Here is a 13429-nt window from a genome sequence, read left to right as displayed (position 1 = left end):
TCGGATGGTATCGCGCCGTCCCAACCTTCGCTCTCTCTCCCCCGCTACTCTCTCCTCTTCCATCCTATCATCTCTTCCCTCTGCTCAAACTTTCTCCTACCTATCTCCTGATTCTGCCTCCTCAACCCTCCTCTCCTCCCTTACTGCATCCATTGACTCTCTATGTCCCCTATCCTCCAGGCCGGCTCGGTCCTCCCCTCCCGCTCCGTGGCTCGACGACTCACTGCGAGCTCACAGAACAGGGCTCCGGGCAGCCGAGCGGAAATGGAGGAAAACCGCCTCCCTGCGGACCTGGCATCCTTTCACTCCCTCCTCTCTACATTTTCCTCCTCTGTCTCTGCTGCTAAAGCCACTTTCTACCATTCTAAATTCCAAGCATCTGCCTCTAACCCTAGGAAGCTCTTTGCCACCTTCTCCTCCCTCCTGAATCCCCCCTCCTCCTCTCTGCAGATGACTTCGTCAACCATTTTGAAAAGAAGGTCGATGACATCCGATCCTCGTTTGCTAAGTCAAACGACACCGCTGGTTCTGCTCACACTGCCCTACCCTATGCTCTGACCTCTTTCTCCCCCTCTCTCCAGATGAAATCTCGCGTCTTGTGACGGCCGGCCGCCCAACAACCTGCCCGCTCGACCCTATCCCCTCCTCTCTTCTCCAGACCATTTCCGGAGACCTTCTCCCTTACCTCACCTCGCTCATCAACTCATCCCTGACCGCTGGCTACGTCCCTCCCGTCTTCAAGAGAGCGAGAGTTGCACCCCTTCTGAAAAAACCTACACTCGATCCCTCCGATGTCAACAACTACAGACCAGTATCCCTTCTCTCTTTTCTCTCCAAAACTCTTGAGCGTGCCGTCCTTGGCCAGCTCTACCGCTATCTCTCTCAGAATGACCTTCTTGATCCAAATCAGTCAGGTTTCAAGACTAGTCATTCAACTGAGACTGCTCTTCTCTGTATCACGGAGGCGCTCCGCACTGCTAAAGCTAACTCTCTCTCCTCTGCTCTCATCCTTCTAGACCTATCGGCTGCCTTCGATACTGTGAACCATCAGATCCTCCTCTCCACCCTCTCCGAGTTGGGCATCTCCGGCGCGGCCCACGCTTGATTGCGTCCTACCTGACAGGTCGCTCCTACCAGGTGGCGTGGCGAGAATCTGTCTCCTCACCACGCGCTCTCACCACTGGTGTCCCCCAGGGCTCTGTTCTAGGCCCTCTCTTATTCTCGCTATACACCAAGTCACTTGGCTCTGTCATAACCTCACATGGTCTCTCCTATCATTGCTATGCAGACGACACACAATTAATCTTCTCCTTTCCCCCTTCTGATGACCAGGTGGCGAATCGCATCTCTGCATGTCTGGCAGACATATCAGTGTGGATGACGGATCACCACCTCAAGCTGAACCTCAGCAAGACGGAGCTCCTCTTCCTCCCGGGGAAGGACTGCCCGTTCCATGATCTCGCCATCACGGTTGACAACTCCATTGTGTCCTCCTCCCAGAGCGCTAAGAACCTTGGCGTGATCCTGGACAACACCCTGACGTTCTCAACTAACATCAAGGCGGTGTCCCGTTCCTGTAGGTTCATGCTCTACAACATCCGCAGAGTACGACCCTGCCTCACACAGGAAGCGGTGCAGGTCCTAATCCAGGCACTTGTCATCTCCCGTCTTGACTACTGCAACTCGCTGTTGGCTGGGCTCCCTGCCTGTGCCATTAAACCCCTACAACTCATCCAGAACGCAGCCCGTCTGGTGTTCAACCTTCCCAAGTTCTCTCACGTCACCCCGCTCCTCCGCTCTCTCCACTGGCTTCCAGTTGAAGCTCGCATCCGCTACAAGACCATGGTGCTCGCCTACGGAGCTGTGAGGGGAACGGCACCTCAGTACCTCCAGGCCCTGATCAGGCCCTACACCCAAACATGGGCACTGCGTTCATCCACCTCTGGCCTGCTCGCCTCCCTACCACTGAGGAAGTACAGTTCCCGCTCAGCCCAGTCAAAACTGTTCGCTGCTCTGGCCCCCAATGGTGGAACAAACTCCCTCACGACGCCAGGACAGCGGAGTCAATCACCACCTTCCGGAGACACCTGAAACCCCACCTCTTCAAGGAATACCTAGGATAGGGTAAGTAAGGGTAAGTAATCCTTCTCACCCCCCTTCTCTCCCCCAACAAGATTTAGATGCAAGTGGCTGTTCCACTGGTTGTCATAGGTGTTTGCACCAATTTGTAAGTCGCTCTGGATAAGAGCGTCTGCTAAATGACTTAAATGTAAATGTATACCACCTTCTCCGCTATGCTATTGGGTTTCCGAGCTGATCATGGGTGCACCTCAGCCATGCTCAAGGTCCGAAACGATATCATAACCACCATCGATAAAAGACAGTAGTGTGCAGCCATCTTCATCAACCTGGCCAAGGCTTTCGACTCTGTCAATCACTGCATTCTTATCGGCAGACTCAATGCTCAAATGACTGCCTCGCCTGATTCACCATCTACTTCTCAGACAGAGTTCAGTGTGTCAAATCTGAGGGCCTGTTGTTTGGACCTCTGGCAGACTCTATGGGGGTGCCACAGGGTTCAATTCTCGGGTCTACTCTTTTCTCTGTATACATCAATGATGTCGCACTTGCTGCTGGTGATTCTCTGATCCACCTCTATGCAGATGACACCATTCTTTATACATCTGGCCCTTCTTTGGACACTGTGTTAACAAACCTCCAAACGAGCTTCAATGCCATACAACACTTCTTCCGTGGCCTCCAACTGCTCTTAAATGCTAGTAAAACTAAATGCATGTTTTTCAACCGATCGCTGCCCTCACCCGCCCGCCCGACTAGCATCACTACCCTGGACGGTTCTGACTGAGAATATGTGGACAACTGCAAATACCTAGGTGTCTGGTTAGACTGTAAACTCTCCTTCCAGACTCACATTAAGCATCTCCAATCCAAAATTAAATATAGAATCGGCCATCTATTTCTCAACAAAGCCTCCTTCACTCATGCTGCCAAACATACCCTCATAAAACTGACTATCCTACTGATCTTTGACTTCGGTGATGTCATTTACAAAATGGACTCCAACACTCTACTCAGCTCATTGGATGTAGTCTATCACAGTTCCTTTCTGTTTTGTCACCAAATCCCGAAATACTACCCACCACTGCGACCTGTATGCCCTTGTTGGCTGACCCTCGCTACATATTTGTCGCCAAACCCACTGGCTCCACGTCATCTATAAGTCTTTGCTAGGTAAAGCCCCGCATTCTCAGCTCACTGGTCTCCATAGCAACACCCACCCGTAGCACGCGCCCCAGCAGGTATATTTCACTGGTCATCCCCAAAGCCAACACCTCCTTTGGCTGCCTTTCCTTCCAGTTCTCTGCTGCCAAAAATCACTGAAGCTGGAGACTTATATCTCCCTCACTAACTTTAAGCATCAGCTGTCAGAGCAGCTTACCGGTCACTGCACGTGTACACAGCCCACCCAACAACCTCATCCCCATATTGGTATTTATGTTTTTGCTCCTTTGTACCCCAGCTACTGTGATTGTTTGGTTGAGGGACAAAGGGCCAAATTGCGGTACTGTCCCACACAATCCGGGACTCACCCTAGTTTCCATACCAGGTGGTGATGTAGCCAGACAGAATGCACCCCCACCCCCCCACTGAGCAGTGATAATCCCCACTCCACTGTAAGTGTGGAGCTGTGATAGCAGTACTGCATGCTGGGAAGGCGACATGCCTGGAGGAGGGTTTTGAGATTTACATTAGCAAACGCACACACACACACAATCTCATTAGCTTGGCAGTATAGTCTTTCTAGCTCCCTACTGGGCTGTAAAGCTATTTGTGTGTGTGTGTGTGTGTGTGTGTGTGTGTGTGTGTGTGTGTGTGTGTGTGTGTGTGTGTGTGTGTGTGTGTGTGTGTGTGTGTGTGTGTGTGTGTGTGTGTGTGTGTGTGTGTTTAGGAGTAGAGGAATCTGGATAAACACTGGAAATGGAAAATCTGCTTCTTTGGCAGTTCAGGCCCCTGCACTAGTGTAGTGAATAGGCCTACAGTATGTGTTTGTGCAGTGAAAGATTGGGTGTAGGCCTATAGTATATATATATATGTTATTTTGATGGCTTTATAGGTATACCTCCACTGTTGTTCAGATTTGATTTAATATCAGGGCTTTTTGTGTTCATAGTGATGTTCCTATTAAGTATTGTGTGTAGGCTGTAGCAACAGAATAAAGTCAGTTATCCGTAGTGGGTGGAGATTAAATAGACCGTCAGCACGCCCATACTGTTGAGAGGCCGTTTCAAATGTCATGACGTAGAGGATTCATAAACCGGGATTGGACCATACAATTATGAATTAGAATACGAAATAATTCATTTAAAACTATATTAGTAATTTAAGGAATACAAACTAAATAAGTCATTTAATAGGATCTCTATGGATTGGACCCGTAAAGAAATGGAAAATAACATTGATTTACTGGATATGAACAAAACATAGCCATGTAGCTACCGATAATACAGATGGACAAATCTCGCAGCCCTAACCTAACTCTGACGTCGTTGGCCCCCGTGCGCAAAAGGTTTGGCCGAATTGGACAGCGACTATCTTAGGTCTGCTGCGCTAGAGCAGAAGGAAGAGACCGTTTCAAACTCCCCTGCCTCCATCTCTGAGAGCTAGAGGGAATCCGGATCAGCGGGTCCACCCCACAGCCGTTCATTGCCTAACCATGGCGGGTCCTGCAAACGCCGGTATGCGCCCCTGGTACTCCTCTGGATCTAGTAACGACGCTGCCTTCCCACTCCCAGCCCTTACCGAGGAGAAGCCGCGGAAGAGGAGAGCATTTTGCCTGCCTCGGATGAAGTCCAACGACAGTGGCAAGCAGCAGCTACCGCAGCAACCCGTGGCAAACAACAACAACAACATGCCTTTCATAATCCACTGTCAGATCGGGAAGGAGATCAAGCACATATGCAGCAACTGCCGTGGCGCTGACCCTCAGGACGGTGAGTGGGGGGGAGAATAGTGTTGAGGTTTTCGCAGCAGCAGCAAGAGGGAGATGTTTTGATCTCCATTTCATGCTGGCGCCGCTCCTCTAAATCGACCGCTCCCTTGCCCTGCACGCTACCTGTAAAAACATATGCCCCGTCGCGGGCAGTTTTTCTTGATGGACGGGGCTGCTGAGACTTTTCCCAATCCTAATAGCACAACTCGGAGTCAGAATATTTACGTGGCTGTATGAGTGTATTGGTTGTTTTTGATACGTTATTGGAGGTAGGCTATAGCATTTTAATAGTCTGTTTATACTTCTGCTGGGCTTCACATGTATGCTGTTACTCTTCAGTAACAGACAGCACCACTTTGAATAGTTCACTGAGATTGTACTTTGTAGGCTATACAAACACAGGGCCCATTGATTCACCAAGATAACAGACATGCTAGTCAACTGAAATAAGTTGAGTAGTTTTGTCGTTCTCTCCTATTATACACAGTATGACCAAATTCCCTCAATGTGCACATATCACTAAGAACACTCACACCTTCATCATGATGTGGTGTGAATGTGAGGTCAGGGGGCAGTGCTCAGTTGGTAGAGCATGGCGCTTGTAACGCCAGGGTAGTGGGTTCGATTCCCGGGACCACCCATACGTAGAATGTATGCACACATGACTGTAAGTCGCTTTGGATAAAAGCGTCTGCTAAATGGCATATATTATTATTATTATTATATAAGACTCACTTACACACTCTTACTGCTTGTGCAGACTAAGAGGTGAGCTGTGTGTGTGTGTGTGTGTGTGTGTGTGTGTGTGTGTGTGTGTGTGTGTGTGTGTGTGTGTGTGTGTGTGTGTGTGTGTGTGTGTGTGTGTGTGTGTGTGTGTGTGTGTGTGTGTGTGTGTAAGAGCGAGACAGACAGTATTTTTATTTGAATTTGAACAAGAAACAAAAATTCCAGCCTGTTGGGAGTTTAGAGGTGAGTGGAGTTTAGAGATGGAAAAATTGAGTAAGGACTCAACTGTATTTACTTTAGAACAGTCTGACGTCTCCCTTACACAGCAGAGATCATCATAGCTCAGGGAGAGAGAGATGGAGAGATGAGTGAAGAGAAATGTAAAAAAAAAAATAGAGAGAGATTGAGAAGTTTGAATGGCACCAAACTGGGCTGTGTATGTACATCATATTGAGAAAAAAATGTAAACCTCATCTGTAAACATTCCCTCTTCATAATTTCTTGTGTAATGATGTCTAATTCCATGGTGTCTTTATGTATTAATTAGAATAATTATTTTAATTGCTCCTCTGAGTTCCACATACTTTGAATCGTATTGTTTTATCGATTATGTGACTGGTTTCTCTCCTCTTCTCTCCTCTTCTCCTCTCTTCCAGTTGAGGAGGTGGAGCGAATAGCGGCGATGCGATCTGATTCGCTGGTCCCTGGCACACACACCCCTCCCATTCGGAGGCGGAGCAAGTTTGCCACCCTGGGGCGTCTCTTCAAGCCGTGGAAATGGAGGAAGAAGAAGAGCGAGAAGTTCAAGCAGACATCTTCTGGTGAGAACCATATCTAACCTTTAACCCTAAGCCCTAAACCAGGAGGATCAAACTCATTCCATGGAGGGCCTAGTGTTTTCTGGTTTTTGTTTTTTCCTTTCAGTTAAGACCTAGACAACCAGGTGAGGGGAGTTCCTTCCTAATCAGTGACCTTAATTCACCAATCAAGTCTAAGGGAGGAGCGAAAACATGCAGACACTCTGCCCCCCGTGGAATGAGTTTGGCACGTTCCCTAAACCCTAACCCCGAAGCCCTAGGCCTTGCTTTCTACCTCTCCCCTAACCCTAAAATCTACCGCCCTAAGATCTACCCACTTAGATTTATCCCTTGTATTCTACCTCTCTGCTTGCCCCTTAAGCACTCCCCCTGCCCCACAGTAGCCGCACTCTTATGTCCTAAAGCTACAACCTTCAGTTGTGGAATAGATCACGGTCTCACCAGCTCACCCCCTAGCAGGAACAGTACGACTCCATTATGTTGACAAATGTAGGTACTATGAGGCACGAGGCAGAAGGCAGTGCTAGGTGGCTATATGCTACAGTATATGATGGGCAGCTAGGTGCTGTACTGGTTAATGGTTATATTATGTAACAGGGGATCAGCAGTTGTAGCACATGGGTACCATGAAGCATCAGAGCCAGGTGCATGGTGTATGATAGTTATATTATGGTTATGTAACAGGGGATCAGCATGAATGCTGTAGGTCAGCTGCAGCTGTATATTATCGCCAACCGGATCAGTGGGGCCAACGATAACACAGGAGACTGGAGCTATGTCCAGGCTCTTCTTTAAAGTTTAAACAGTGGTATTATTACAGTGTGTGTTATTGTGTGTGTGTGTGTGTGTGTGTGTGTGTGTGTGTGTGTGTGTGTGTGTGTGTGTGTGTGTGTGTGTGTGTGTGTGTGTGTGTGTGTTAGACATCGGCAAGACCAGACAGACCCAAGCATAATTGTCCCCTTAAGCCTTTTTGTAAATGATTTGAAATAAAAAAAATACCAAATACTGCTACAGAACATTTACACAAGATCATTCTTGTTCATCAAAAATGTAGAGAACAGCTGTGAAAGTGTTGACGGAAGATTCCCTGCAGATTCAGTTTGATGGCAGATACTGGAGTTCTAGCTAACAATGTCACTTGAATTGAATAATGCTCCAAAATTAAATAAGATATCTAATATAATGATATAAATTACTGGCAACACAGTAGCCAGTAGGTTACTGTAAATTTATAGTAGATTACTGGCAGCACAGAAACCAGTAAATTACTGTAGATTTACAGGACCTTAACTGAAACACACATTTCCAGCATATTACTGTAACACCTGACGACAGCAACGTGCTCTATTTGTATAATTTACATTGCATTACTGGAAGCACAGTGGTTTGTAAACTGTTAGATTTACAGTGCAGGCAGCTAGTGCCAAACAAGGCCAAAATTGATCAAAATCAAAACAGTTTGAAGGTGGACAGCAGTGTGCTTTGCAAGTGCTAATTTGTTTTTACATTTACATTTTGGTCATTTAGCAGACGCCCAGAGTGACTTACAGTCAGTGTGTTAAGGGTTCCCAAACCTTTTCACTCAGCCCCCCTCCCCTTCCAGCATTGGGGAACCTGTCTATTTCTGTCAGTGTATTAAGGGTTCCCAAACCTTTTCACTCAGCCCCCCCCCCCCCCCTCCAGCATTGGGGAACCTGTCTATTTCTGTCAGTGTATTACGGGTTCCCAAACCTTTCCACTCAGCCCCCCTCCAGCATTGGGGAACCTGTCTATTTCTGTCAGTGTATTAAGGGTTCCCAAACCTTTTCCACTCAGCCCCCCTCCAGCATTGGGGAACCTGTCTATTTCTGTCAGTGTATTAAGGGTTCCCAAACCTTTTCACTCAGCCCCCCTCCAGCATTGGGGAACCTGTCTATTTCTGTCAGTGTATTAAGGGTTCCCAAACCTTTTCACTCAGCCCCCTCTCCAGCATTGGGGAACCTGTCTATTTCTGTCAGTGTATTAAGGGTCAGCCCCCCTCCAGCATTGGGGAACCTGTCTATTTCTGTCAGTGTGTTAAGGGTTCCCAAACCTTTCACTCAGCCCCCCCCCCCTCCAGCATTGGGGAACCTGTCTATTTCTGTCAGTGTATTACAGGGTTCCCAAACCTTTCACTCAGCCCCCTTCCAGCATTGGGGAACCTGTCTATTTCTGTCAGTGTATTAAGGGTTCCCAAACCTTTTCACTCAGCCCCCCCCTCCAGCATTGGGGAACCTGTCTATTTCTGTCAGTGTATTAAGGGTTCCCAAACCTTTCCACTCAGCCCCCCACCCCCCTCCAGCATTGGGGAACCTGTCTATTTCTGTCAGTGTATTAAGGGTTCCCAAACCTTTCACTCAGCCCCCCTCCAGCATTGGGGAACCTGTCTATTTCTGCCAGTGTATTAAGGGTTCCCAAACCTTTCCACTCAGCCCCCCCTCCAGCATTGGGGAACCTGTCTATTTCTGTCAGTGTGTTAAGGGTTCCCAAACCTTTTCACTCAGCCCCCCTTCCAGCATTGGGGAACCTGTCTATTTCTGCCAGTGTACTAAGGGTTCCCAAACCTTTTCACTCAGCCCCCTCCAGCATTGGGGAACCTGTCTATTCCTATGTCTGTCAGTGTATTAAGGGTTCCCAAACCTTTCCACTTAGCCCCCCTTCCAGCATTGGGGAACCTGTCTATTTCTGTCAGTGTGTTAAGGGTTCCCAAACCTTTTCACTCAGCCCCCCTCCAGCATTGGGGAACCTGTCTATTTCTGTCAGTGTATTAGGGTTCCCAAACCTTTTCACTCAGCCCCCCCTCCAGCATTGGGGAACCTGTCTATTTCTGTCAGTGTATTAAGGGTTCCCAAACCTTTTCACTCAGCCCCCCTCCAGCATTGGGGAACCTGTCTATTTCTGTCAGTGTATTAAGGGTTCCCAAACCTTTCCACTCAGCCCCCTCCAGCATTGGGGAACCTGTCTATTTCTGTCAGTGTATTAAGGGTTCCCAAACCTTTCCACTCAGCCCCCCTCCAGCATTGGGAACCTGTCTATTTCTGTCAGTGTATTAAGGGTTCCCAAACCTTTTCACTCAGCCCCCTCCAGCATTGGGGAACCTGTCTACTTCTGTCAGTGTATTAAGGGTTCCCAAACCTTTTCACTCAGCCCCCCTCCAGCATTGGGGAACCTGTCTATTTCTGTCAGTGTGTTAAGGGTTCCCAAACCTTTCCACTCAGCCCCCTCCCCTTCCAGCATTGGGGAACCTGTCTATTTCTGTCAGTGTATTCAGGGTTCCCAAACCTTTCACTCAGCCCCCTTCCAGCATTGGGGAACCTGTCTATTTCTGTCAGTGTATTAAGGGTTCCCAAACCTTTTCACTCAGCCCCCTTCCAGCATTGGGGAACCTGTCTATTTCTGTCAGTGTATTAAGGGTTCCCAAACCTTTCCACTCAACCCCCCCCCCCCTCCAGCATTGGGGAACCTGTCTATTTCTGTCAGTGTATTAAGGGTTCCCAAACCTTTTCACTCAGCCCCCCTCCAGCATTGGGAACCTGTCTATTTCTGCCAGTGTATTAAGGGTTCCCAAACCTTTCCACTCAGCCCCCCTCCAGCATTGGGGAACCTGTCTATTTCTGTCAGTGTGTTAAGGGTTCCCAAACCTTTTCACTCAGCCCCCTTCCAGCATTGGGGAACCTGTCTATTTCTGCCAGTGTACTAAGGGTTCCCAAACCTTTTCACTCAGCCCCCTCCAGCATTGGGGAACCTGTCTATGTCCTATGTCTGTCAGTGTATTAAGGGTTCCCAAACCTTTCCACTTAGCCCCCTTCCAGCATTGGGGGAACCTGTCTATTTCTGTCAGTGTGTTAAGGGTTCCCAAACCTTTCACTCAGCCCCCCTCCAGCATTGGGGAACCTGTCTATTTCTGTCAGTGTATTAAGGGTTCCCCAACCTTTTCACTCAGCCCCCTCCAGCATTGGGGAACCTGTCTATTTCTGTCAGTGTATTAAGGGTTCCCAAACCTTTTCACTCAGCCCCCTCCAGCATTGGGGAACCTGTCTATTTCTGTCAGTGTATTAAGGGTTCCCAAACCTTTCACTCAGCCCCCTCCAGCATTGGGGAACCTGTCTATTTCTGTCAGTGTATTAAGGGTTCCCAAACCTTTCCACTCAGCCCCCCTCCAGCATTGGGGAACCTGTCTATTTCTGTCAGTGTATTAAGGGTTCCCAAACCTTTCCACTCAGCCCCCCTCCAGCATTGGGGAACCTGTCTATTTCTGTCAGTGTATTAAGGGTTCCCAAACCTTTCCACTCAGCCCCCCTCCAGCATTGGGAACCTGTCTATTTCTGTCAGTGTATTAAGGGTTCCCAAACCTTTCCACTCAGCCCCCCTCCAGCATTGGGGAACCTGTCTATTTCTGTCAGTGTATTAAGGTTTCCCAAACCTTTCCACTCAGCCCCCCCTCCAGCATTGGGGAACCTGTCTATTTCTGTCAGTGTATTAAGGTTTCCCAAACCTTTCACTCAGCCCCCTCCAGCATTGGTGAACCTGTCTATTTCTGTCAGTGTATTAAGGGTTCCCAAACCTTTCCCTCAGCCCCCCTCCAGCATTGGGGAACCTGTCTATTTCTGTCAGTGTGTTAAGGGTTCCCAAACCTTTTCACTCAGCCCCCCTCCAGCATTGGGAACCTGTCTATTTCTGTCAGTGTATTAAGGGTTCCCAAACCTTTCCACTCAGCCCCTCCAGCATTGGGGAACCTGTCTATTTCTGTCAGTGTGTTAAGGGTTCCCAAACCTTTTCACTCAGCCCCCCTTCCAGCATTGGGGAACCTGTCTATTTCTGCCAGTGTACTAAGGGTTCCCAAACCTTTCACTCAGCCCCCCCTCCAGCATTGGGGAACCTGTCTATGTCCTATGTCTGTCAGTGTATTAAGGGTTCCCAAACCTTTCACTCAGCCCCCCTTCCAGCATTGGGGAACCTGTCTATTTCTGTCAGTGTGTTAAGGGTTCCCAAACCTTTTCACTCAGCCCCCTCCAGCATTGGGGAACCTGTCTATTTCTGTCAGTGTATAAGGGTTCCCAAACCTTTTCACTCAGCCCCTCCAGCATTGGGGAACCTGTCTATTTCTGTCAGTGTATTAAGGGTTCCCAAACCTTTCACTCAGCCCCCCTCCAGCATTGGGGAACCTGTCTATTTCTGTCAGTGTATTAAGGGTTCCCAAACCTTTCCCTCAGCCCCCCCCCTCCAGCATTGGGGAACCTGTCTATTTCTGTCAGTGTATTAAGGGTTCCCAAACCTTTCCACTCAGCCCCCCCCTCCAGCATTGGGAACCTGTCTATTTCTGTCAGTGTATTAAGGGTTCCCAAACCTTTCCACTCAGCCCCCTCCAGCATTGGGGAACCTGTCTATTTCTGTCAGTGTATTAAGGGTTCCCAAACCTTTCCCTCAGCCCCCCTCCAGCATTGGGGAACCTGTCTATTTCTGTCAGTGTATTAAGGGTTCCCAAACCTTTCCACTCAGCCCCCCTCCAGCATTGGGGAACCTGTCTATTTCTGTCAGTGTATTAAGGGTTCCCAAACCTTTCACTCAGCCCCCCCTCCAGCATTGGGGAACCTGTCTATTTCTGTCAGTGTATTAAGGGTTCCCAAACCTTTTCACTCAGCCCCCCTCCAGCATTGGGGAACCTGTCTATTTCTGTCAGTGTATTAAGGGTTCCCAAACCTTTCACTCCCCCCCTCCAGCATTGGGGAACCTGTCTATTTCTGTCAGTGTATTAAGGGTTCCCAAACCTTTTCACTCAGCCCCCTCCAGCATTGGGAACCTGTCTATTTCTGTCAGTGTGTTAAGGGTTCCCAAACCTTTCCACTCAGCCCCCTCCAGCATTGGGGAACCTGTCTATTTCTGTCAGTGTGTTAAGGGTTCCCAAAACCTTTTCACTCAGCCCCCCCCCTCCAGCATTGGGGAACCTGTCTATTTCTGTCAGTGTGTTAAGGGTTCCCAAACCTTTTCACTCAGCCCCCCCCCCTCCAGCATTGGGGAACCTGTCTATTTCTGTCAGTGTGTTAGGGTTCCCAAACCTTTTCACTCAGCCCCCCTCCAGCATTGGGGAACCTGTCTACTTCTGTCAGTGTGTTAAGGGTTCCCAAACCTTTCACTCAGCCCCCCTTCAGCATTGGGGAACCTGTCTATTTCTGTCAGTGTGTTAAGGGTTCCCAAACCTTTTCACTCAGCCCCCTCCCCCTTCAGCATTGGGGAACCTGTCTATTTCTGTCAGTGTGTTAAGGGTTCCCAAACCTTTTCCTCAGCCCCCCTCCAGCATTGGGGAACCTGTCTATTTCTGTCAGTGTGTTAAGGGTTCCCAAACCATTGGGGAACCTGTCTACCTCTGTCAGTGTGTTAAGGGTTCCCCCTTTCACTCCCCCCTTCAGCATTGGGGAACCTGTCTATTTCTGTCAGTGTGTTAAGGGTTCCCAAACCTTTTCACTCAGCCCCCTCCCCTTCAGCATTGGGGAACCTGTCTATTTCTGTCAGTGTGTTAAGGGTTCCCAAACCTTTCCACTCAGCCCCCCTCCAGCATTGGGGAACCTGTCTATTTCTGTCAGTGTGTTAAGGGTTCCCAAACCTTTCACTCAGCCCCCTCCAGCATTGGGAACCTGTCTATTTCTGTCAGTGTGTTAAGGGTTCCCAAACCATTTTCATTTCTCAGCCCCCCTCTCCAGCATTGGGGAACCTGTCTATTTCTGCCAGTGTGTTAAGGGTTCCCAAACCTTTCCACTCAGCCCCCCTCCAGCATTGGGGAACCTGTCTATTTCTGTCAGTGTGTTAAGGGTTCCCAAACCTTTTCACTCAGCCCCCCTCCAGCATTGGGGAACCTGTC

The 13429-nt window shown here is 48.9% G+C and overlaps 1 protein-coding gene across 1 annotated transcript in view; it reads left to right on the top strand.

Moving 5' to 3' along the window:
* Positions 1–4420: 4420 nt before the first annotated feature.
* The window catches only part of phactr1 (phosphatase and actin regulator 1), a 31255-nt gene continuing 22246 nt past the window's right edge, over positions 4421–13429 (top strand). Inside the window, exons 1-2 of the mRNA XM_052481149.1 lie at positions 4421–5012; positions 6394–6558. Of these exons, the coding sequence (XP_052337109.1) occupies positions 4736–5012; positions 6394–6558 (442 nt within the window). The 5' untranslated portion in view covers positions 4421–4735. The remainder of the gene's footprint in view (positions 5013–6393; positions 6559–13429) is intronic.

This window comes from Oncorhynchus keta, chromosome 26 (genome assembly GCF_023373465.1).
Source record: "Oncorhynchus keta strain PuntledgeMale-10-30-2019 chromosome 26, Oket_V2, whole genome shotgun sequence".
Classification (NCBI taxonomy): Eukaryota; Metazoa; Chordata; class Actinopteri; order Salmoniformes; family Salmonidae; genus Oncorhynchus; species Oncorhynchus keta.
Note: the sequence above shows the minus strand (reverse complement) of the source record. Positions and strands in the feature narration are given on the sequence as shown.